Source organism: Stomoxys calcitrans, chromosome 5, assembly GCF_963082655.1.
Source record: "Stomoxys calcitrans chromosome 5, idStoCalc2.1, whole genome shotgun sequence".
NCBI lineage: Eukaryota > Metazoa > Arthropoda > Insecta > Diptera > Muscidae > Stomoxys > Stomoxys calcitrans.
This window is the reverse complement of record NC_081556.1, coordinates 71,628,383-71,655,503: the sequence shown is the minus strand read 5'-3', so window position 1 is coordinate 71,655,503 and position 27,121 is coordinate 71,628,383. Positions and strand designations below refer to the sequence as shown.

The following is a 27,121-nucleotide window of genomic DNA, read 5'->3' as shown; positions in this document are numbered from 1 at the left end:
TTTTAATTAATTAATTTGAAAATTATCTCATTTTATTTATTTCAGGTCACATATCAACCATACTTCATGTTGTATGGTGAAGTATTTGCAGATGACATCGACCCACCTTGCGGCGAGAACCCTGGCCAAAACGAATGTGTGACAGGTAGGTACTAATGCCGCTGTTAATGTGCTCAAAATGAAAGTATTGCATAATGGAAATTATGAAATACATACAAATGTTTGTGTGTATGTTTACGGTCCTTACCACAGGACCAGTTCAGGAACTCAGAAAGTTTCTGTGATAGAAAAACGGCGGCTGTCTAGTTAAGTAAATATTGATTCATGTCGAAAGCAAATTGTAGGTATAAATTTTACCTACTAACAAGTGAGAGCGTGCTAAGTTCGGCCGGGCCGAATCTTGTATACCCTCCACCATGGGTTGCATTTGACGAGTTCTTTGCGCGGTATCTCTTTTTTTAGGCAAACAAAGAATAATGGATAATAATTGTTATACTATTGGAGCTGTTGTTGGAGCAGTGTGTTGTACACGGAGGCGGCAGCCCTTGCCGATAAAGAATTTAATCGGGTCAATGCGGTACGCACAACTAGCTACCATGGAATTGTTATAGTCCGATTCGGACCATAAATGAATTGAATGTTGAGGACCTTAGTAAAAGTCAATGTGTAATATTTCAGTCCATTCGGATAGGATTTGCACCCTCTAAAGGCTTAAGAAGTCTAGACCCCAGATCGGTTTATATGACAGCTATATCACCCACATTTAGCGAAGCTATTTGAAATCATAACAAAACACATTTCAGCCAAAGCGTATAAGAATTTCGTCTCTACTAGCTCAAGAAGTCAAGATCCAAGATCGGTTTATATGGCAGCTATATCAAAACATGGACGGATAGGGCCCATTTATAATCCCATCCGACCTATACCTATAAGAAGTATTTGTGCAAGATTTCAAGCGGCTAGTTTTACTCCTTAGAAAGTTTGCGTGCTTTCGACAGACCGACGGACGGACGGACATGGCTAGATAAAATGTCATGGCGATCAAGAAAACATATACTTTATTGAGTCTGAGACGAAAATTTCGAGGAGTTACAAACAGAATGACGAAATTAGTATACCCCCATCCTATGGTGGAGGGTATGAAACCTTCAGCAGGGCCTGGACCCTTCTCGAAATTATTTTTTTCTTTAAAACTTTTTTTAAAGACAAAATTTTAATTAAATTTTTTCTAAAGACAAAATTTTTATAAAGAAAAATTTCTACAGACTAAATTTCAACAAAATTTTTTCTAAAGACTAAATTTCAGCGAAAAACTTTCTAAAGACAACCTTACCTCAAGATGATTTTTTAAAGCCAAAACTTTAATAAAATTTTGCATTTTGCCACAATACATTTTGGAGGCTACCGAAGCGCAGAGGTTAGCATGTCCGCATATGAAGTTGAACGCCTGGGTTCGAATTCTGGCGAGACCATCAGAGAAAATCTTCAGCGGTGGTTTTCCACTCCTAATGCTGGCAACATTTTTGAGGAATCAGGTCATGTAAAAACATTTCGCCAAAGATGTGTGGCACTGCAACACGCCGTTCGGACTCGGCTATAAAAAGAAGGTCCCTTATAATTGAGCTTACATCTTAAATTGGACTGCACCCATGTGAGGAGTTTGCCCTTGTTCCTTAGTGGATTGCAATTTTACATTTTGCATAAACATTTTTAAAATTTTCCTAAAATTTTTTCTATAGACAAAATTCAATAAATATTTTTAAAGGCAAAATTTTTACCCATTACGCCTGACCCTCGATTCCGTTGTTCAATTTTGGTAAAGTTTTATTTATTCATAACTTAGAAAATTTATATTGATATAGCAATTTTTTCTTAATATTTTAAATTTTAAAATTTTTTGAAAACAATTTTTTAGGAAAACTTAAGCACCTGCAACAAAAAATCGTTTTCTTAATATTTTATGACCATTTAGCGAAAAAGCAGGGTTTAATGATTTTGGCATAAAATCGCACCTGCTGGCAAAAGAAGTAAGATTATTGCCATAAATTTATTTTTTTAATATAGAAACCACCAAACACACAAAGACATTAAAACGGATTCCAGAAATCTCACTCCTAAGAATTTTTAGAAATTTTTTTGTTTGATTTTTGGGATATAAAAAATTGCCGATTTTCGAGAAGCCAATTTTTCCCCCAAAACATGTCGGGCAATATTGTTGTAACTGATTTCAGTCGTCCACTTTACGCCAATCCAAATTTCCCAACTCGTGCTAGAATTTTTCTAAGGCAGCTCTATTATTGGATATTTTTCCTCGTTAATGGGTTACTGAAATTTTTTTTTTGACCGAATAGCAATGTCATTTCTTCAAAAGATAATATTTTTTTGATTGCTTTAAACAAAAAGTTAAAAGTTTCTTTAAGCCAAAATCTTCACGGAATTTTCTTGCCAACAATTCTTTTTATAAAAATTGTTCCGAAAACAAACATTTAACAAAAATTTTTCTAATACATATAATTGGCAATAGAGTATTTATGGCAATTGTCGGAGGTCGGAGGATTCCAGAGCAATCCGATAATAAATGCTTCCATGTCAGCAGTTCGGTCTAGATGGCAGCTATTTCAAAATATGATCCGATCTAGATCATATTCGGGTCGAATGATGGGAGCCTTAATATAACTCAATGTGTCTATTATCAGCGAAATGGTGTAATAAATGTGGATTTTACGGGCTGAAGATGCTAAATCGGCAGATCGGTCCTGACCTGACAAAAAGAATCTGCGCAAAGTTTCAGTTCAATACCTCCATTTTTAAATACTGTAGCGCGATTTCAGCAGACGGGCGGACAGACGCACGGACACACGAACAGAGTTAAATTGTCTTAGAAATTTTACATCGATCAGATATATATGTACTTTGTAGGGTCGGAAATCGATATTTCAATTTGTTGCAAATGGAATGACTATATGAATATACCACCTATCCTAGGTGGTGGGTATAAAACAAATAATATGAATATTTCATAATTCTGAGACGATCGAACGAATTCCGTATTTTTTTCCGTCTATTTGTCTATTATCTGTTGCGTGATTACAACTGACACCGATGCTCATTTTTTCTGTACGTTGGCTAAGTTCTTGAACGTGCCAAATCAGGCCATATTATAACAAAGTTGCGTCAAAGACCGATTGTCCGATTTATTATTTTGATCTCATAATAACCAATTTATTTCCCATCTTCGAAGAAATTTGAAACGGTATTAACACCTCGGCATTCGTACTGAAAATGATCCAATTGCAAATGCAAATTTGCCCATGAACATTCCATTAAGGAACAGGGAAAAACTTCTCAAGTTTTTAGCTCAATGATAAGGGAGGAGGCCCTAATCGAACGGCGTGCCACATTGCGACAACACTTTGAAGAGAAGTTTTTACATGTAATAGTACCTCACAAATCTTGCCAGCATTAGAAGGGGATAACCACCGCTGAAATTTTTTTTCTGATGTTCTCGCCAGAATTTGAACCCAGCTGTTCAGCGTCATAGGCGTACATGCAAAACTCTGAGCTACAGTGGCTTCCATGATCCAATTAGCTATTTAGATCGATCTCTGATTTAAGTTCTTAACCGAATAAGAGGCGCATTATTGCCCGATAACTGTGAAGTTTGGTAATTTCGTTTTCCTTATATGGTTAGTGAGCGAAAGGGGTGAGTTGCTTATCGAATATACTATTATTAGTTGCAGTTTAGCGATTTGTAATAAAGGAAATAAACCGATTTTTATTACAAGGAACAGGAAGGGGAAGATATAAGCGGAAGGATAGTGGCTGGGAAGTGTTGGATGATCACAGCTTCTCTGTGGAAGTGAAGTGGAAACTGCTTAGGATATAGATATAATGGGCAATCGGACTACGAAGGCCCTGAGCAAACCGCTTTTATCAGCATGTCCTAAAGTCAAGCCAAGCGGCTATGGTGGACCCCAGAACTAGTTGCTCCTAGGAGGGTTGCACAAAAGTCTTCAACAGGGCGAAAGCCACATCTATAAGGCTAAGTTAAGAAAATACAAGGGCAAGCTGATAAAGGTTCAGAACAAATCCTGGGTAGAGTTCTGCACCTCCCTGGAGTATACATCTGAAGCCTCTAGGTTAAGGAAAATCCCGTTCGATCGAAGAACACAAGTGCCGATTTCATTCTGAAAGCAGGTAAAGCTTATCACAAGGAGGCGATCGATTTTCAACCTATTAGTCTGTCATCCTTTATTCTTAAGACTCTAGAGAGATTGATAGAAATATATATCCCTGGAGATCGCCTTTCTCGGCAACAGCATGCATATATTAGCGCAAGTCTACTGAAACAGACCTTCACGACCTAAGGACCAAGGAATTCACAATGGTACCATTTTTTGACAATGGTGGTGCTTTCAATAATGTAACACCTACGTCAATCATGGCGGATCTGGAATTTCTAGGCATCAACTCTATCGTTAGAAAGTTTATTAATAACTTACTTACTAAAAGATGCATTGCGACAGGCTTGGGATACGTGGATCATCAAAGAGGTGTACTGTTATCTCTACTTTGGAATATTGTCATTAACAATATATTATCGCCTCTGGAAGAAAAATATATAAAAGTTGTTGCGTATGCTGATGACATGGCTATTGCGGTTAGGGGAAAGTTTCCAGCATTCTTGGAGAAATAATTCATGTACAATAGCTCCAAATGCGACAGCGAAGTGGGCTACCGTAAGTGGTCTAGGCGTAAGTCCGTCTAAGACGGAGTTTGTTCTTTTTAGCAAGATATAGAAGTGATACACATTGGCACATATCTCCTTGTGGGAAGATAATGTTTTGCTGGACAAGAAATTGAACTTTGAATCAAAAATCTTCGAAAGTATAATAAAGGCAACTTTCGCCCTATACACAACCACGGGAGCCATTGGCAAAAGGTGGGGGTTCAAACCGCGTGTCATACAATGTATATATACTTCAGTTGTCAGCCCTTATATGCAATATGGAGCTGTGGTCTGGTAGACGGCGCTTCAATACTCAATCGGATCTAATGGATGGATTTTTTTTGCATCACAGCCGCGCTGAGGTCAAAACTATCAGATGCACCGAATTTAATTTAATGCACCTAATCCTCTGGACATTGTGACTAGAAAAATTTCTGACCACTACCTGATCAGATTGCTGACCACAATCTGACTTCAAATCCGTAAAACTTTCTATTGAATAATCGGTAACATCGGTATAACAGTAACACCTTCAAAATTTTGTAAGGATGGGACCAAAATTGTGGCTACTATATCTTTAAAAGGGAATATGGGATGAAAGTTATATATGGAAGCTATATATAAAACTGATCCGATTCAGATGGAATTTTGCACACACACTAGGACGTCAAAAAAGCCCTTCGTGCCAAATTTGGTAAAGATCGGACCAAAATTGTGCCTTCTGCAACCTTATCGGATGAAAGATATATATGGGAGCTATACATATATAAATCTTATCCGATTCCAATTAAATATTTGGACGTCACAAAAAGCACTTCGTGCCAAATTTGGTGAAGATAGGACCATAATTGTGCTTTCTACAGCCTTAATAGGTCAAATCGGATGAAAGGTATATATGGGAGCTATATCTAAATCTGAACCAATTTAGATGAAATTTCGCACACGTATTAAGACGTCATACAAAACATCTCATGCTAAATTTGTGTAAAGATCGTACCAAAGTTGTGGCTCCTACAGTTTTAAAAGGGCATATCGGATGAAAGATATATGTGGGAGCTATATCTAAATCTGAACCGATTTTTATGAAATGTTGCACACATTTTGGGACGTCAAAAGAAATACTTTGTGCTAAATTTTGTAAGGATCGGACCAAAATTGCGGCTTCTACAGCTTTAAAAGGGCACATTGGATGAAATATATATATGGAAGCTATATCTAAATCTGGACCGATTTTTTCAAAGTCAATAGCGTTCGTCCTTGGGCCAAAAAAGAGACATGCAAAATTTTGTGAAAATCGAACAACAAATGCGTGATTACAAGAATACATGGACAGACAGACGGACCGACGGACATATCTAAATCGAAGGCATAACACCTAATATGGTTGAAAAGTCTTCAAACCAAAGACGAAACGCGTCCCATAGTATTGTAGTTGGTGTGTTTTGCTATCGTTGGCTTTCCTTTTCCATTTGCATCTTCGATCATTCAGCTCGTCTCGAAAGAGAAACAAACCAAAATTGTAAAAAAACTTGAAAAATTCTAGAAATATTTTCAAGATTTTTCTATGTACTGGCAATCAGAAGGAGTTTCTCTTTAGTTTTTCATTTCATAGAGAGCTTGTCTGATTAAGCGGACGTGAACATTCCCAAGTCTTCTTTCGCCTGCTCCGGTAATATCACAATGAACGTAAAACTGATGGTAGACTGGTACTTAAATCTTACCATACCGATAGTATTAGGGATCCTTGCCCTACGGATGTCGACTATTATCGTCTGGGTATTGGCTAGAGTGATAGTTTATGCTTTTCAAATACAAGTAGATAAGGTAATCCAATATCTGCACAAAAAGCTTACTTTTCTGGGAAAAACAATTAACTCAATGCTTCTTAACTTTTAAAAAGTAAATACTTTTTTTACAAAACATTTTTCTTCTTCTTCTTTTTAGGTCATTGGGTGACACCAATAACTATGTCAATGTACCTTTTGATAGCAAATATTTTGCTTATCAACTTGCTGATTGCAGTATTCAATAATATATTCAACGAAGTCAATTCCGTCTCTCATCAGGTAAGTAAATTAACTGCATAGCTGTGAAGAAATATATTTTGTTATGTTCGGCCTTAGGTATGGATGTTTCAACGTTTCACCGTCGTCATGGAGTACCAACAGAAGCCAGTCCTACCACCGCCTTTCATTGCCTTCTGCCATTTCTATTCGCTGCTTAAGTATTGTGTACGCAAAGCCAAAGGTGAGAGAGGGATGAGAAAATTAAGTTTTATTCCCTGTGAGTTTTCAATATCAGCTCCTAAATATATTTAACCAATAATGTTTCCTTTTTCCACATTTACTTTTTATGTCTGCATTTTGTTGCACTTGTCGTTGTCGTTTCAAATTGTGTGTTACCTTACGATGCGTTGCATTCCGTTACGTTGCATTTGTGCGTGTCGCTCGTACTTGTCTCACTGTGCGACTAACATCAATTGATCATTAACGTGACACTTCAAAATTAACAAATAACCGTAACTAACTGCGATTTTCACGCCTGGACTATATTCGTTCTCGAATAAAATGCCAAATTTCATTTCGATCAATGCGAATCGTTCGTTCATCCATCGTAATAACTCCCAATGAAAATTTGCCATTAATGTTAAAATAATTTTCTTTCTTTTTCCTGTGTATGATTGTTTGGTCTTCTTATCTTTTTGTCTTAATGTGTGTGTGTGTGTGTCTGTGTGTTTATGTGGGACATGACCATTGCCAAACAATGTTCACTCATTCATCTTGTAATGCTTTCTCTCTCACCACCATTTGTGATACGTCCTGGTACTGTTGTGATGTCATCACATTAAATGACAGGATTGGAAGTCCAACGTGACAATGGTCTGAAGCTTTTCCTGGAAAAGGATGATCTCGAACGTCTGTATGACTTTGAGGAGGAATGCGTTGAGGGCTTCTTTCACGAGCAGGAAATCATTTTGAATCAATCGACCGAAGAACGTGTAAAAAACACCACGGAACGTGTGGAAACCATGGTGCAGAAAATTGAGGACATCAATCAGAAGGAAAACCTGCAAACTGCCACAGTTCAGGTGAGTTGAGGCGTTAGTGTGGAATTTCATACTAAGTCCCTGCATGTTAATATAGTTATCCATGCTAATGATCTCTATGTATAGAACTGCTAACTTTCAGCTCTTTGTGTGTCAACAAACTTGACGAGGGTTGTGAAATCAAGAAAAGTTTCAGTACCTTTGTCAAACTCGCAATTTCGTTTGTAGAGAGTTGACAGCATATGACACTATGAATTTGTTTTAACATAGCCATCTTAGGATTTTAGCATCATCAAAATCACAACCGCAAACACACGAAGGTCAAGATAAATTTAAATTTTAAAACAATATGCAGAAATCTGTTACAATAATTTTTTTTGTTAAGATATTTATATTTTTCATATAATTTCAACCGAAGAAATCACTTGCAATAAATCTTCATAACAATATCATGGGGGTGGCGTGGCACCGTAGACACTTTTCCCGAATATTGATATCAAATTCGTGTTTTACTCCCAAAGACTTCATATTGCTATGGTCCTAAATTTGTGCCCTTTGGGGGATGTTTTTGGAGAGAGGCGGCCCCTCAAACACTTGGTCCCATATTTGGATATAATATTCGTATTCTACATTCAAATACCTTTTATTTAAGCCCCATATTCCCATGGTCAGTAAATAAGTCCAGTGTGGGGGGTGTTTTGGGGAAGGGGTGGACCCCCAGAAACGTGGTCCCACATTTGGGTATCAGATTCGTATTCTACATTCAAATACCTTTCATTTGAGCCCCATATTGCAATGGTCGGTAAATATGTCCAATTTAGGTGTGTTTTGGGGCTTGGGGTGATCCCCCTAGCACTTGGTCCGACAATTGGATATCAGATACGTTTTCTGATCGTAAATACCTTTCATTTGCGTCCCATATTGTCGTGATTGGTCTTAAGATATGTTTGGTAGGTTTTAGGGTGGGCGGCCCCCCTAGATACCCCATCCGAAATTTGGATACCAAATTTTTATTTTTAGGGTACTATATGAAAGCACACAAAATTTCGCTTAAATCACGCCACCCATCTCCGAGATCTGGCGCTTCTGGGTAAGGGGGAGGGTTCGCCCCCTTCAGATATCAAAAAATGTAGTACCCTATTTTCACCACGGGGCCATTATGCACCATCTGTGAAAATTTCAAGATAATCGGTTCAGCCGTTTCTGAGTCTATAAGGAACACACAAACATACAAACAAACACAAATTGATTTTTATATATAAGATAAATTTAGAAATATTGATATATTTCTTTAAAATTATAGTGGCCGTTGAATAAAGCGGACGTGTTTTCATTTCGGTCCTGAAAGGAAAATATCAGCATCTTACAATAGGAACTACCTATTACGAAAAATTGTAACGCCTTTTTGGAGTAGGCTAGACTTAGCATGTTGTCCTACCCTCCTATAGGTGTGGGTGCATTGGCAACATTAGTCGAGAGTTATGCCTTAAGCATAAGAAAAAGAGCTCCCCGCTTTCAAGTACTCTGGTAAAATCCAAGCCAGCGCTCCCGCAATGGAGACTCCAGATAGTATCCTGCGGATCTAGACAAAGTCGGAACAGGAACGAAGGAAGAGCGCACGGCCCCTGAGTCTTTATGGAGGACTCCAACTTCCAAAAGGATACATACTGACATGTCCTCAAAATATATGGTAATAAGCTTCAGTAAAAATTTGACAAAAAAACATTTTTTTCCACACAAAATTTGTTTATTTAGAATGTAATTTTCCCTTCCACAAGTATGTTTGAACGAGAACTTAGGATTTTTAAACTTATTTTAAGTATCGGAACTATTTGCAATTTCTTTGAAAATAAGATATGTTACCGCAGTTTATCAAATCCTCATTACAAAAAGTGAAAATTGTAATAAAGCGTAATACAATTTTTATACCAGTTTTGGTCAAGTTTTTTACTACATAATACGATACTATTTTTTCCAGTGTAAGAATGAAATTTGGGGTGAAAAAACTTTTCAGTGAAGCGATTTTCACTTAAGCTGATTCAATTGCATTGAATAACGCCAACAAGTTTCACTTAAGTGGGATTTTTTACTAAAGCGTATTGGAGTTATACAATTTCGACTGGGTAACCTAATTAACTCCTATAATCGCATATTGACGTCTTTAATGAGCTGAATAATTGCAATCGGAGGATCCATGAATATATTGTAAATATCCAAAAAAAAGAGTGATTTTGATTCTATTTGGCATGGTAGATTTTTGCGCTTTTAGTATTAACTGAGAAATGAACCGATGTGAACCACGTTTAATATGGAGACTGAGCCAAATTAAGTCCCATAATACCGTCAAAATAAAAACCCATATAGCCCATCTTCCTAAGGACCCTCCCCGCCCCCATAGCAATGAGTGCAGTCCTAGTCAAGTTTAAGGTCAATGATATGTGGCCTCCTTTTTTATGCCGAGTCCTAACGGCGTGCCGTTTAGCGACAGCACTTGGTAGATAAATTTCAACATTGTTGGATACCAAACAAATATCGCCAGCATTTGTAGGCGATATTTGAAAATTTTTGTGATGTTCATGCCGTGATTTGAACTCGGGCATTCGGCGTTATAGGCGGATATGCTAACCTCTGCGCCACGGCGGCCTCCGCTTAAATGACCAAACGCTTTTATTGATGTAGGTCGTTGGGGATTTTAATTTTGCCATATTGTTCTTCACTTGGATATAGCTCTCATATAAAAAATATTACCAAGTTTGGTTGAAATGGCGTTTATGCCTTTCAATAACCACACCAAATACCGTCCGCAAGGGTCCTCAAATAGACATATCCCCCGTATATAGCGGGCCTTCGAACACACAATTAAATTCGTCCAGGTAGATAAATACATAGAGGTACCCTCTATAAACTATTCCCCCAATATGACTTTGTGATCTACTTGACCCCTAAATTTTTGTCTGACTTGGTGGAAATTTGGTAAATGCGCTTAAGTCCTCTAATCACCACTCCAGTGATGACCTAGGAGGAAGAGGAGGCCGACACAGGATAACTATGAGCACCACACAGATTGGAACTTTGAGCTCCGACTAGTGTGGTGTCTTTCGTTACCAAGGGAAGCTTGGCTTAAAGCTACCGGGGGCGTCCACAGGTTGCGAATGGTGGAAAGCTCTGTTTTTATACGGAATAGCTGCAAATGCGGCAGTCAGCGATTTTCGAGAGGAGAATCTCAGTGAGGGGTCAAGTGGCACTGGCTCTTAATTAAATACTGAGTGCCAATGATACTCAAGATGACAAAGCGTGTTATTGGCGCCTTCAAATAAACAATGGCCAACATGAGCGTCTGTTCCCAGGTTAGGGGCGACAAGAGGCGAAGGTCGGATCTTGGAGCAAGCGGCTCGCCACAACGAGGGCAAGCGGCTCACTACAAAACCCATGTGGTTGGGGCGCTGGGCCAGTAACCCGCCCCCGGAAAACTATGAGAAACAAAGAAAAGGACCATGATTTGCGGATCTGCACCTGGAATCTCAGCACTCTCTATAGAGAAGGTGCAGAATACGCGCTGACGGATGTATTATAGAAGTACAAGGCAGATATTACAGCCTTACAGGAAGTGTGATGGACTGGGAATGGCGTCACTACGACACAAAACGGTGACGAACTATACTATAGCTACCAAAACACGAGGCATGAATTTGGCTGTGGATTTGTGGTTAGTCGAAGACTGAAACACCTTGTCTCCAGCTTTACTTCGGTGGATAAGGGGCTAGCCACAATCCGCATAAAAGCCAAATTCTTCAACATTAGTCTTATTTGTGCCCATGCCCCGATGGAAGACAAGGACGAGCAGACCAAGGATATTTTCTATGAGCGCCTAGAGGGCTGTGGATTTGTATGACCGCTGCCCCGCTCATGATGTTTAGGAGATTTTAATGCGAAGATAGAGAAGGAAGACATCTTTGGTCCAACAGTCGGAAAGTTTAGTCTCCACGAGATAACTTCCGATAATAGGTCGAGGCTAATAGATTTCGACGCGGCGAGAAGCGTGGTAGTTAGCAGCAACAGATTGCAACATAAAAATATTTACAAAGCCACATGGCTTTCACCCGATCAAAACACGAGCAACCAAATTGATCACGTTGTGATGATGGAATGAATTTATCCAGCGTGTTATATGTATGATCGATCCGTGTAGCGAATAAAGATTTGGATCATTACCTTGTTGCATCAAAGGTTCGCACTCGTTTGAGCATGGCGAGGAAAGTACGATCTGACGCTGCACGGAAGTTCGACATTGAAAAGCTGCAAACCCAACAGATGGCAGCTGCATACTACACTCGACTGACCCAACTGCTTGATGAAAGCACTCCTTGTTCCGATGATATAATGGCACAGAGGAAAACCGTTGCCCACTCCATTGAAAATGCCGCGAAATCCGTACTTGGGTACCGGAAGCCTCCCCCAGATAATCCATGGTACCACCAAGAGTGTCGAGATGCTACTGAAACCTCCCCCAGAAAATCCATGGTACGACCAAGAGTGTCGAGATGCTACTGAAGCCAAGAATGCGGCATATAGAGAAACCCTGTAATCAGTAGCAACGCGCCAGATGAAGGAGAGGAGAGAAAATGAGAGAGAAGAAACGTCTATTCCGCAGAAAGAAAAAGGAAATGGAAAGACGTGAGTGTGAGCGAATTGAGATGTACAGGAGTTAGAATGAAGTCCGGAAATTCTACCAAAGAATGCGGCATATAGAGCAACCCTGTAATCAGTAGCAACGCCCCAGATGAAGGAGAGGAATCGAGAGAAAAGGAGAGAGAAAAAACGTCTATTCCGCAGAAAGAAAAAGGAAATGGAAAGTCGTGAGTGTGAGCGAATTAAGATGTTCAGGAATCAGAACGAAGTCCGGAAATTCTACCAAAAAATTTAACATCAAACCGATGGCTTTGGTGCAAGCACATCCTCCTGCAGAGACAAAGAAGGAAATCTGGTAACTGACACAGATAATATGCTGAGAATATGAAAAGAACATTTTACCCAACAGCTAGTGTCCGACATTGACGGTTTGGGAGTGGAGAGGCCCCTCAGACACCAAGGAATAAATTTTAATGTCAGATTTTTAGTCTACTTTTAAATACCTTTCATTTGATACCCATATTGCCCAAAGCGGTGGAAGAGTCCTGTTTGGGTTTTTTTTTTTTTTTGAGGGTAGGGGACTCCCCGAACACTTTGGGCGAAATTTGTATACCAAGTTCGTACTCTACTCTTAAATACCTTTCATTGGATACCCATATTGTCCCAATCGGTAAACATGTCCATCCGGGTGGGCTTTAGAATGGGGCCCTGGTTAATTAATACAAACATTTTATACAAATTTCGTGTTTTTGGCGTACCATAAGGTGGCATACAAAATTTCACTTAAATCGGTTTACGCTTCTCCGAGATTTTGCGTTTTCGAAAATTGGGTTATGGGGGAGGTTCCGCCCCCTTCGGATATCAAAAAATGTAGTACCCTATTTTCACCCGGGGCCCAAACTCTACCATCTGTGAAAAGTCATGAAAATCGGTTCAGCCGTTTTTAAGTCTATATGGAACAGATAAACAAATAAACAAACAAAGCGCAACGTTATTTTTCATTTTTATATAATACAGCTGGACAGGGTCCGCTTCGCTGCGGCTTCTTTCACTCTCTTTTTTATTTGAGCCCTATACTGGCACGGTATGGAAAAAAAGTCTTGTTTGGGGGTACTGGTACGGCCTTTCATATATTTCGCCCCAATGTGGATATCATATTGGTTTTCTACTCCCAAATTTCTTTCATTTGAGCTTTATATTGCTATGGTGAGTAAAAAAACCCAAAAACCACATTTGAGCAAAATGTTGCTATAGTCGGTATATATGTGTGGTTTAGGGGGAGTTTATGTGGTGAGGCGTCCCTGAAAAGCTTGGCTAAAAACAGATATCAGATTTGAGCCCCTTTTTGCCATAAAATATGGTCAGTTTGAAGGGTATTTAGAGTAGGACGACCACCCACGCACTTACCCTTGAAAAAATATGAGCATCTTGCTCTACTTTTAAATTTATTTTATTTGAGCCAATATTGCCATTGGTTTAGGGAGAGTTTATGGACTGAGACGACTTGGCCTCAAAATTGGATATCAAATTCGTTTTCTACTATCAAATACGTATTATTTATTGTCATAGTAGGCAAACATGGCTCCGCAGGCCTCCTGTGTCTATCCCAACTTGAGGGTAAAAAGTGTACTCTCCTGCCAAAGACTTTATTGGTGTCCTATTCTATCCTGGTCAGTCTTCATTTTTTATTTTTAATTCCTTATTTTGGGTAGGTTGGAGGGAGGGCGCTTTCCTTCTGACACGTCTTTTCATTTGAATAAAATAAATTCTCGGTCGTCCTACAAAACAGTTTGGTGTTGTTTTTATTGGGAGTAGAGGGTCGCTCACACCGACGCTAAGACCCAAAAGACAATTTATTTGGGTCCTTTAATGTCGAGATCTACATGTCCGGCTGAACGGCGTACTGCCCAGATAGTTGAATTAGATTGTCAACATTAGATTGGAACTCTACAGCCATAGAGCTTTCGCTTAATTCCAATATGGTCCCGATCGAACTACCCGTCTTATTGAAGCGTATTAGGTGGGTGGGCCCTGGGTGGGCCCGCCCCAGACTCTGTCCCAAATGTGGATATCAGATTCGTAGTCAACTCTCAAAGACTTCTCATTTTATACCCATTTTTGACGTTGAAGATTCATCCCGTTTTGGGGGTTTTGGAGTTGTAGAGGGCCCATAGACGCTTTGGATCAAATTCTTATAACAGATGTTTACTCAACTTCCACACACCTTTCATTTCATACCCTTATTGTCCCAATCGGTAAATATGTCCTGTTCAGGGGTTCTTGGGTAGTGAGGGGCGCCTCAGACACCAAGGAATACATTTTATATCAGCTTTTTACTATACATTTAAATACCTTTCATTTAATAACCATATTATCCTAATCGGTATATATGTCCTTCTGGGGGTTTGGGGTTATGGGAAAGCCCCTCAGACACTTAGGAATATATTGTGATGTCAGTTTTTTACTCTTCTTTTAAATACCTTTCATTTGATACTCATATTGTCCCAATCGGTATATATGTCCTGCTGGGGGGTTTTTGGGGGTTGGGAAGGCCCCTCAGGCTCCAAGGAATACACTTTTATGACAGATTTGTAACCTACTTTTAAATACCTTTCATTTGATACCCATATTGCCGGAAGCAGTAAAAGTGTCCTGTTGGGTGGTGTTTTTGGGGGTGGAGGACTCCCCGACACTAAAGGTGACATTTTTATACCAAGTTCGTACTCTACTCTTAAATACCTTTCATTTGATACCCATATTGTCCCAGTCGGTAAACATGTCCATTCGGGTAGGTTTTGAGATAGGGCGTCCCCCCAGGGTTAGTTGACCCAAAAATTTTATACCTACCAATTTCCTGTTTTTGGGGTACCATGAAGTGGCATACAAAATTTCGCTTAAGGGGGAGAGTCCAGGAGAACCTTTCGGCCCTTCTGCATAGCTGTTTCAGATTCTTACCTCTTAGAAGTATTATAACATCTTCTGCATAGCAGACGGGTTCAAATCCCTCCTCAGTCGGCATCCGTTATAAGTTATTTAAGGTGGTCACCAAAAGGAGTGGCGATAAAATGCACCTCTGTGGCGTGCTCTGTGTCACTTTCTCCCTCATATTTATATCATGGGACCCCCAATTTATCCACCTGTTCCTTACTATATGGTTTATCCAGTCTCTAAGGACCCAATCCAACCGGTACTGCTCTAAGGATTGGATTGGATGTGTCGGTCCGCACATTGTTGAACGCCCCCTCGATGTCAATGCACACCGTCAATTTGTACGTCTTGGCATCGAAGGATAGCATCGATCTAACTATAATATATTCTAGATAAATGTTTTTCTGTAGATTTTACTTCCCCATTGCATGTAATTCATAAAGTTACTGTAATGAAAATATATTAATTACTGTTAGAATACGTAGGTAGCCAGACCGAAATCTTTGCATTTTTGAAAAAACTACCGGAGGTGTTTTCTCGTTATCATTAGTACGCCCTATACAACGCGGTTTTCGCAATCTTCAATTAAATTTTAAATTGATCCAATTAAAACATAGGATATTTTGGACATTTCAATTATTGTCTTAATTGGATCAATTAAGACAATAATTGAAATAATTTCAAAAATTACAATCATTTTTATACCCACCACCGAAGGATGGGCGGTATATTCATTTTGCCATTCCGTTTGCAATACATCAAAATATCCATTTCCGACCCTATAAAGTATATATATTCTTGATCAGCGTAAAAATCTAAAACGATCTAGCCATGTCCGTTCGTCTGTCTGTTGAAATCACGCTACAGTCTTTAAAAATAAAGATATTGAGCTGAAACTTTGGACAGATTCTTTTTTTGTCCATAATCAGGTTAAGTTCGAAGATGGGCTATATCGGACTATATCTTGATATAGCCCCCATATAGAACGCTTCGCCGATTTAGGGTCTTAGGCCCATAAAAGCCACATTTATTATCCGATTTTGCTGAAATTTGGGACAGTAAGTTGTGTTAGGCCAGTCGATATCCCACTTCTATTTGGCCCAGATGGATCCAGATTTAAATATAGCTGCCATATAGACCGATCTCTCGATTTAAGGTTTTAAACCCATAAAAGGCGCATTAATAGTCTGATTTCGCCGAAATTTGGGACAGGGAGTTGTGTTAGGCCCTTCGACAACCTTCTTCAATTTGGCCCAGATCGGTTTAGATTTAGATCTCTCGATTTGGCCCAATAAAAAGCACATGTATAATCCGGATTATGACGAAAGGTGGTTTACATATATACTCGAAGTGGTGGGTATCCAAAGTTCGGCCCAGCCGAACTTAACGCCATTTTACTTGTTTTAATTGGATCAATTCAAAAATTAATTGGAAATTTAAAAAATTTTCAATTACTTTTTTAATTAAAAAATTTTTTTGTCACTTTTTGCAAAAACATTGATTGATTATATCATTTTCCTGATTGAAGCAGTTTCAATCAAAAAAAATAATGGGATCAATTAATTTCATGATTGAAAACGATTTGTAGTTTTTTCTATATATTGTCAATATACCATCCTTTTTATAACCACTAGCATAGAACAGGAGGTGTACTAATCTAGTCAGTCCGTTTGTAACACCTCAAAATATTGATCTATGACCTTAAAAGATATATATATATATATATATATATATATATATATACGTTCTTGATCGATATCGAATTTTTAACAAAACCATTAGCACGTTTTTACATATACTATGAGAAGAGCAGTCCGTCGTCATTCGTCGTCATTAACACCTCTCCTACATCCTTCAATTGTATTGATCTATTCGTAACCTGGATTTTGAAGCATTTGCTGCCTTCACAAAAATAATAACTTTCATATTTGTCCTCGCAATAATGAATATACAAATATATTCTCCATGTTTTTCTGTCATATATTTTAAACGAAATATTTAATTGAGAACATAAAAAACATTTTCAGCGTCGGTTTTCCGCACAAACATTTGAGAGTACATCAGTCATCGTCTGAACAAGACCAATTATTATGAAGCGAGATGTTGTACTCAACAACACTTAGTTAAATGAGCAAATACTACCCAAACTTCCTTGGTGGGATATTTGTGGGTTAAACGAAACAAAATATTTTAATTACGAATGAATTAAACGATTTTAATAACGAATTAAATCGTTTAAATTATTCTGAAATACTATGAAATAAGTTGTAAAGGGTTAGAAAGCAAAAAAAAATTTACCTCTTTAGAATCCTCAAATATACAATTGGTATAAAGTTATTGACTCATTGGTTTTGCCGTTCTTTCTTTGTAGAATATAGAATTTCGTCTTCGGAAAATGGAAGAATCTTCTGAACAAATCTTAAGCCACCTTGCTGTTATTCATCGTTTCATGGCAATGCATACAATGGGCCAAGATGAGTTGAATGCCTCAAATTTAAATATTGGACCAGGGGACTTGCAGCGCATCCGCACCGTTTCAATATCCGACAATGAAGCTGGCAGTGGTGGTGCGGGTAGTGGTGGAACGGGTGGTGGCGGTGGGGGCAGTTCTGGAGGAGGTCTCACACCCGCTACTCAAAATCTACAAGTATACCACCACTTACTTGTGTAGTATTTTGTGATTTTAATTCAAGTTGGCGTTTGCACATTTCTTTTAGGTAAACAATAGAAGACGCTTTAATCGATCTCTTACGGAAGTACGTCCCGATGCGTACATTTTTGACGATGGCACACACTTTGAGGTTGTGCCTGTACCTGAAGAACCTGACGAGGTTGTGAAATCTAGAGAAGCCCTTAACGAACAGGTGGTGCGTAAGGTGTCTGTGCAGTCCGAATCGGATTCAGACATTTATATACCCCTATCGCAAAGACCCTCGACGTGTGAGACTGTCAAACGTACACCCTATGTTACTGTCCGACAAGACACCGGAGCGAGCACTGAAAGTAAGGACACCTTGACCCCTCTGGGTCAAGACGATGACCAGACCCTAGTTGGAGAAACTTCAGATGAGACGGGACCAGATATAAACTTTGAAGGTAAGATTTCTGATTGCTTTAAGCATTATTGAAAATTTCAATTCCGCATCAATTCCGCATCAATTCCAGCTGCCAGGCATCGAGCCATGCGACAACGCACGGTTTCTTTATGTCGCAGAAATTCTGAGACATGCTCAATAATTGGCGACATAAGTCGTTCCCACATAAGTCTGAACCAATTGCATCTAACTAGACGTCAAATGAGCCTGACGCATTCGGAACCAGAGAGCGACAAGGATACACCCACTGCTACAGGTATGAATAATTGAGTATGTTGGTCAAGACTTCCCTCCGTGTTTCCTTTTTCCTTTCAAAGACAAAACAATCCAGTTGTGATCAGACCACTCACAACTGAATGAGCTGACTTTGATCTTTCACCCTCTTTTATATGTTGTGTTGTAATTGTGTCATGTGCCCTCTGTCGTCCTTAATGTTCACATTCATCATTCCCTTCCTAGACCTTTATTTTCGATATAAAATTTCCTGTAATTATGTAAAATACTTTTTTCTTAAATTTAAATTTTATTTTTTTCAAACTAAAAATCGAACCATTCTTGTAAAAAAAAACAAAAACAATGAAATTTAGGAAAATCTGTTCTGCATGCAAAACCTTCGAGAAATATTCTCTTGAAATTGCACAGCGAATACACCTCGATAACGGATGAATTAGAGAGTGTTTGCCATATGATTGCCTCACCCACGGTGTCCTTACCAAGTCACAAGAGTAAGTATTTGATATCGTTCTTTAATTGCTTTTTATTCAATGTAAGTTTTAATAGTTGAGGAAAGCTGATTTGGGCTCATCCTTCTCTCTAGGGCATATATGTATGGTTATGAGATTGACGCTTCTGGACATAATTACAATATAGATAATGGACTTGATTTTTAGTTTTTGGGCAAACCTTCCCTCAAAGTTGGATGAAAATTATATTCCCTATTCTAAAATGAAATTTATTTGGGAATATTTTGGGAAAAAAAACTCCTCGATTGGACATATCGACCTGAACAAGGCAATGGAACTACCGGTTCGTTTATGGATCCGTTAGAAAATTTCCAGAGTTGCAGTGAAGGTCACCGTAGCGCAGAAGTTCACATGTTCGCTTATGATGCAGAACGCCTTGTTTCGAAACCTGGCGAGAAAGTTAGAAAACATTGTAGATGTGGTTATGACCTCCTAGGCACGATGGGGAGTCGTGGGATCGGTTCCTACCAGAGGCCTTGATCTATCGCTACTGTGGTATCTCAATGGACTTTAAATTGTCTAAGTGAGCCTCTAAAGAACTGCCACTCTTGCCCAACCTATCCCCTCCTAATGCTGGCCACATTTGTTAGGTACTATGCCATGTAAAAACTTTTCCCCAAAGAAGTGTCGCACTGTGGCACGTCGTTCGGACTCGGCTATAAGAAATAAGGTCCCTAATCATTTGGCTTGCACTTAAATCCGTCTTGCACTTGATATGTGGGAAGTTTGCCCATGTTCCTTAATGGAATGTTGATGGGCATATTTGCATTGCAGAGTTGCAGTTAAAATTACACCAATTGTTTTGGTTAGAATGAATGTGAATGATTCTGCTGAACGGGACGCTCAATTTTAAGGCTTAATATGATTTTTCTGCTTGTTGTCAAGTCTAATTGGAATCTTGCTACATAAATTGCCCTTCGCTTCAATAAATTAACACAGATTTAAAAAAAAACCTCTAATTTCATTTGGTTTTGTGGCTAAATTCTAGCATAAATAAATTAATTAAAATTAACTAAAAATGTCACTTTTTCGATATTTGGGACACCAAACTCATTAAAAATGCATATAAGCTTCTATAGAATGTTAACGTTTGAGGACCAATCGAAATCCATTGATTTCATGCTTAACACCAAATTAAGGGTCTGCCGATTATGGGTCCGAAGCCCATAAAAGCATTATTATTATTACCAGATTTAGCTGAAATTTTAAACAGAGGGTAATTTTAAGCCTCCTGATATCCGACCTAAATATGGATCAAATCGGACTATATTTAGGTATAGCTGTCATATAGACGGATCTCCATATAAAGCCCATAAAAGTTTTATTTTTTAAACGATTTCGCTGAAATTTGAAACAGTGAGTAGTTTTACGCCTCCCAATATATGCCCCAAATATGGTTCAGATCGGACTATATTTAGATATAGCTGCCATCTAGATCGATCTGCCGTATCAAAGCCCTACTCTACTCCCGAATACGTTTAATTTAAGTCCCATATTGTAAAATTCGGTGTGTATATATATATATAAATATATACCCGTTTAAGGCGGTTTTTGGGGTTATTTTGCAGATTTGAGTGGCCTTATTTGTCATTTGTCTTCTCATTTTTGTATCAAAGTTGTACTAAACATCCAAATATCTTTAAATAAGGCCACATATTGTATCGATTTGGGGGCCACTGTAGCGCAGAGGTTAGCGTGTCTGCCTATCAATGGTTTCGAATCCTGCCGAGAACATCAGGAAACATTTTCAGCGGTGGTAATCCCCTCTTAATGCGGGTGACATTTGTGAGGTACTATGCCATGTTGTGAAAACTTCCCCAAAGAGGTGTCACGACGTTCGAACTCGGCTATAACAAGGAGGCCCCTTATCATTGAGCTTAAAACTTGAATAGGGCTGCACTCATTGATATGTGAGAAGTTTGCCCCAGTTCTATAGTGGAATGTTCATGCGCAAAAATTTGCATTTACCTATTTAGACGATACTTAGCACAGTTGTTGGAACTCATCACAAAACACCTCAAACAAAATTTCTAAATCGGATAAGAATTGCGCCCTCTAGGAGTTACTTCTAAAACTTCTAGAGGGCGCAATTCTTATCCGATCCAAGATCGGCTTATATGGCAGCTATATAAACATATACTGATGTGGCCCATTTACAATCCCAACCGACCTACAATAACAGGAAGTATATGTGCTAAATTGCAAGCAGCTTTGCTTATGGCTTCGATTTTCCAATGTTTGTTTCTCTTTCGAGACGAGCTCAATGATCCGAGACTTTTCTTTGCAAATGAAAAAGTAAAACCAGAGCCCGCAAAGCACACACATCACTATGAGACGTATTTCGTAATTTGGCTTAGAATTGAAAGGAATTCAGAAAACTGTTTTGGATATCAATGAAATTCTTTATTCCTGTAAAAGTACGTTCGATGCCATTCTGTATAGAACCCGTTTTTTTTACATGGCCATCACGGGGCATGCTTGCAGAAGCGCAGACGCTGAACCCAATTTTCGACGGTTTTCAAGCAAAGTCGAACGTTACTGTTGCAATCTCGTGTTCGATATTCGTACTCGTTCGTAGTTCATCAATCCTCGCTGGTTTGTTAGTATAGACCATGGACTTGACGTAGCCCCACAGGAAATCGATTGACCAATTTCGTGAGATAACACGTTCTCCAAACATGGTTTCCAATAAATTGATTATTACATTAGCTGTGTTGCTTGTGGCGCCGACCTGTTGAAATCACATGTCCTCCATATCAATGTCATCCAATTGGGACCAAAAATATTCTGTTATCATAGAACGGTAGCGATTCCCATTCACAGGAACGTGCCGTTCTTGATCATCTCGGATGAAGTACGGCCCAATGACGCCGCCGGCCCATTAAGCGCACCAAACTGGGATGTAATGTTTATTGACAAAGCCATTCAGACAGAAATGAGCCTCATCGAGTTGTGTTTTTAAGTGACGCGTTACAAAAATGCAACACTGCCCACAAATACCACGAAGGTTGTCTCATTTGTACAGCAACCACAAATCATATGGTGCAATCCGCCAATTTGTGTGCGTATGCGTACATGAGCAAGTGCGAGAAAGTAGATGACAACAAAGAGAATGTAAACAAAAATCTGGCATCGTAATTCCGTCAAACCTGGCCGGCTGTTGACAAATGTTCGGGTGCAACCACCTTTCAACTTCGACGCTTGAGAGTGAGCGTCAATCGGAGCTGCCACTTGTAGATATGGTGTTTAGTCGTCAAAGTCAAACGTTGTTTAACTGTTGAGTGTTGACTTTTTGGCATTTGTTTGCAAAGTTGCATTTTTCAACACGCACCCCTCATTATGTTTTGGCCTTTAGTGTTGAGGACTCCGAATATCGGTAGTAAATTTTAATAATTTCGACTCGTTGTTGGCTCGTATATCTCTCCATCATGAAATGGCAAACCTTACTGAAGAACAAGTAAAAAGGCATTATGTTCGGCCGGGTCGAACTTTGGATATCCACAACCTCGGGTATATATGAAACCCCATTTCGTCACAATCCGGTGAAAATTCAATAACTTAAGGAACTCACTGTTTCGAATTTCAGTGAAAACGCGTAATAAATAAAGCTTTTATGAGCTACAGTCCCCTTATCGACAGATCGGTCTGTATGGCAGCTATATATAAATACAGTCCGATTAGAACCATATTTAGGTCGGATATTGGGAGGTCTAATCCCACTCACTGTTTAAAATTTCACCGAAATCGGATAATAAATAAAGCTTTTATTGGCTTCAGACCCCTTATCTGCAGATCGGTCTATATGGTAGCTATATCTAAATATAGTCCGATCTGAACCGTATTTGGGTCAGTTGTCGGGAAGCCTTTACCTACTCCCTGTTTCAAATTTCAGCAAAATCGGATGAAAAAACAGTTTTTATGGGCTTTAGACCCTTTATCGGAAAATCGGTCTATATAGCAGCTATATACAAATACGGTCCGATTTGGCCCGTTCAAGAACTTAATCAGCGTGCATCGCTGGTTGACCCAGATACTTCGTATCTCAATTTTAGCTCAATATCTCAATTTTTGAAGGCTCTAGAGTGATTACAACAGACGGACGGACATACACACGGACATCGTTAAATCGTCTTAGAATTTGACGACGATCCGAAATATATATACTTGTAGGTTCGGAAATGATATTTCGATGTGTTGCAAACGGAATGACTAAATGAATGTACACCCTATCCCACGGTGGTGGGTATGAAAATGTGAAAAGACCTATCGGTCTACTTTTGTAGCGTCCCTTGGGTCCCAGATCAATACTTCGATTTCTTACATCATATGTAGAGAGTATAAAAACACAATGGATATTAGAAAGGAATCTTAGCCATCATACGACCATTTGTAATTTCAATATAAGTTAAAATTTCGCCATAATCTTATGATTGTTAGTTAGGTTCTTTGACAGATGCTACTCCAAGAATTCATTATACTTAAAGCTGAGTTATATAAATAACCTCGCTTTTGCTGTGAATTTTTCTAATCTATGCAAAATTACTATTCAAGCCTATTAAATTTTTCTCGAGTATAAGAGAGTACTAAGTTATATAAATATATATATAGATGTATGTATATAGTGTAATTTAAATATATATGATAAATCATGATTTGTTTGAGATGGAAATCTATTTTTTTAATTACCTTTTTGTTTGCAACTAAAAACGAGTCTCAATGATGTTTATGTTTAATTTGCAGCATCGTTGGATCGCCCCAAAACCGAAATGTCCAAAGCAGAAGCCGCTGCCTTGCTGGAAAAGCAGCATCTGAAGGAGTGCGAAGAGAGCGACTATCAAATGCTTGAGGGTCTTTTCCAGGCTCGTGCCTCCATTGATGATACCGATGATTCTTATGATGTGAGTGAACTGCCTTGACTTGTGGCCCCTATGTTGTGAATCTAATACGCTTTTTGTTATTATTTTAGGCGGCCATATCTGTAGATTACAGTCATCGTTATCCCCTGCGGCGAGAAACTGCTGTCGAACTTTCCCCTTCCAAACCTCCGACGGGAGGCGGAGTGCTTGGTGGTGATAGTAGCGACACCAGTGGTCCTGCTGCTGCAGGTTTTCTTGTGAAAAATGAGCGTCCTTGGCAACGCAATTCATCCATGGACCAACAACAAACCTATCACTCACCGGTTGTTCCCCAACGTGCTACAAGTGAATTTCTAAATCCACCGTACGAGAGTAGTGGCCGCCTGTTCAAGAAATCAAGCGAGAGCTTGCAGAAGAACTCTAGCACGGACACCGATTACTCAGCCCATCCATACCGCTTCATAAAGCAGAGTTCAAACGAAACCACCACCTCTATGACCGGTTCCTATAACATCGACACGCCCTCTCTGACGGCGGAACCATCACTGGACGCTGTGGATGTGCAATCACAAGCCCAGGCAACGACAGTGCTCGAGGGCGGTCTCAGCCAAAGTGGAGGTGGAGGACTGAGTATCACAGCTCGTTATCAGCCGTTGCGAACATCTTCGGTAGGGGCTTCAGATATGAGGCGACCTACCGAGGATGTGGGTACATCTGTTGATTTCGGAACAACGACGATAATGGGGCAGGTGCAACCACCTCCACGAGCTATGCAGCTGAAGAAACAGTTTAGCTTGGACCAGGGCAAACAGCCACAACCACCACCGATACCACCCACAACACGCATATCACACGCCGAATTGCCCACCACAGAAACCGCCTCCACATCGTCCCTTCAAACCCCGACCAAGGTGTTGCCTACAAGTGGCAGTGGTAGTGTTGCATTGCCTCCCACGGTTCCCGCCAAATTGCTTTCCTCGCTCAAACCGCCTCTAACCAGCAAACTCGGCATGAACATACTCAAGGAGAGTAGCTCGAGCACTGAAGAATCCAAAGATGGAGATTCTGCCGCAGGCTCCAGCACCCCAATTCCCCAAATCCCTCAAATTAGCACCGACCTGGTGCAGGACGAGATTGCCAAGCTATCGTCGAACATCAAAAGCAGTACCGAATCAGAGAAGGATCCCCCCTACAATGAGACCATGTGCTGATTTTTGTTGAAACTTTCAACCGCCTTGGGTCTTGCATCATCACACGAACCCTCTCCTTCCTCTTCCTCGTCCTCCTCCGTCACAGCGGCAAATGCACCGCAAAAAAACAACCAATTTCTATCGATTGTAAATAAGTTTTAGCCTAAGCGTGTATTTTGTTCATAAGATCGTTTTATTTTTTAAATTTTTGTACAAAATCCAAAATGATGTGCATAAACAATACAACAACAATAATAAACCATTCGGATTTTCGGTTGTCTCAAAAACCTTCCCACATGCAATGAGTCCAACGGACTCTAACGTAATACAAAGTCGATATGCACACTTTTGTATGTGAGAAGGTGCCATGTAAATGTTTAGATTAAAGGTGATCGTTGCTTTCAAACTTCAAAAGACCATTTAAGCTTAGTCACTAGTCTTAAAGCGTATGTATGTAAGTATAAAAGTAGGTATACCCATACTATGTAGTGTTATGTCTAGATTTTAAAATTGTTTTATATGTCTGCTCGTATGAATGTATCCTCGACCTTGTGCTTTTTACATATGCATACCTCCTACATATCTTCGTAACTAAGTAAGTAAGGAATCATTCAACCTCACCGTCTATCCAATGTACTTATCCTCCTAGAAAAGATTATGTCAAAACTCTTTTGTTGCAATTTAATTTATTACACATGAGTAAAATATAATAATGAACCAATGTGAAACTCTTCTCTTATTTTATTAGTGACCACACAAGATCTAACTGCAATCAAGATATTAAACGGAGTCAAGCAATTTTTACTTGACTCCGATTCCAGGCAAATTGCTCGACTCCGGGCACTTAGGCAAAGTTTAAGTAGCAGTCTGTTATCAGACTCAGCCGTTTTCGTCCACTGTGATACCATAGGAACAGGAGAAAGAAAATGCCTTCCTACCGTTGAATCATTCAGGTCACTTTAAAAGCCCAACAACTTGCGAATGTCCACATCAGCTAAATCTGCCAATTTCTCAAGCAAATGAGAATCTAAAGTGTAACTTCTTCTGACGGCCAGTGCGGCACACACAAGCAGCACATGTTCTATAGTCTCTTCTTCCTCGACGTCCTCACAGCTTCGGCAAAAGTCGTTACTGGCAATCTTCAGTCTGTTAGATGTTTTCCAATCAGATACCCACTGATTCCAGTTCGCCTGAAATGTGCAACTTAGTTCCTAGTCTCCCAAGCTCGTCCGCTCTGCCATTCCCTATGCTATATCTGTGGCCCGGCACCAAGAAACAGTGGACTTTGAACTCTTCAGCCATCTCGTTGAAAAATCTAAGACAGTCGAGGGCGGTCTTGGAACTAAGGAATACGTTCTCCAGTGGTTTAATTGCTGCCTGGCTGTCTGAGAAGATATTTATGTCAGTCGTCGTTATGACATTATATTTTAGCCATTCCACCACTTCTTCAATTGCAAGGATGTCCGCTTGATACGCACTGCAGCGGTCGTGTAACTTTGATATGACAAGTCCAAATTCTTCAGAATACACCCCAAAGCCCTCCTGGTCGTCTAGTTTGGATCCTTCCGTATAGAAGTCTATGTAACTTCTTTTACCAGTGATATTGTAGTTCCAATAGGTTCTATCGGGAAAGCGGCTCGGGCAATGTGTAATCCACACCGCCTGGAACATATTTCAATGTATCAAGGATAACAGAGTGTCCTTGACAGTTCACCTCCTTGCGGTGTTCCTCAGTTGACCCATTTTTTAGATTTGCAGATCTCAAGCCTGCCGCAATGCATCCATCACATAGTGTGGAAGTCATTAATAAACTTTCTTACCGTAGCGTTGATGCCTAGAAACTTCAACTCCTTCATTACTGACGTCGGTTTTACATCAATGCTTCCATTGTATATTGCTTGAGGA

At 39.5% G+C, this 27,121-nt stretch overlaps 1 protein-coding gene across 16 annotated transcripts in view; it reads left to right on the top strand.

Moving 5' to 3' along the window:
- Positions 1 to 25,944, top strand: part of LOC106088760 (transient receptor potential cation channel trpm) — a 572,136-nt gene extending 546,192 nt beyond the window's left edge. For 15 of the 16 annotated variants that reach the window (XM_059369571.1, XM_059369569.1, XM_059369573.1 and 12 more), the window contains 10 exons: positions 46 to 145; positions 6,674 to 6,795; positions 6,853 to 6,976; positions 7,585 to 7,817; positions 17,704 to 17,979; positions 18,050 to 18,428; positions 18,498 to 18,683; positions 19,015 to 19,152; positions 23,911 to 24,068; positions 24,137 to 25,944. In XM_059369571.1, coding sequence (XP_059225554.1) covers positions 46 to 145; positions 6,674 to 6,795; positions 6,853 to 6,976; positions 7,585 to 7,817; positions 17,704 to 17,979; positions 18,050 to 18,428; positions 18,498 to 18,683; positions 19,015 to 19,152; positions 23,911 to 24,068; positions 24,137 to 25,237 — 2,817 coding nt within the window. In that variant the 3' untranslated portion in view covers positions 25,238 to 25,944. Of the gene's footprint in view, positions 1 to 45; positions 146 to 6,673; positions 6,796 to 6,852; positions 7,013 to 7,584; positions 7,818 to 17,703; positions 17,980 to 18,049; positions 18,429 to 18,497; positions 18,684 to 19,014; positions 19,153 to 23,910; positions 24,069 to 24,136 lie in introns of those variants that run through there. The other variant, XM_059369572.1, reaches the window with a different exon arrangement.
- Positions 25,945 to 27,121: the final 1,177 nt, after the last annotated feature.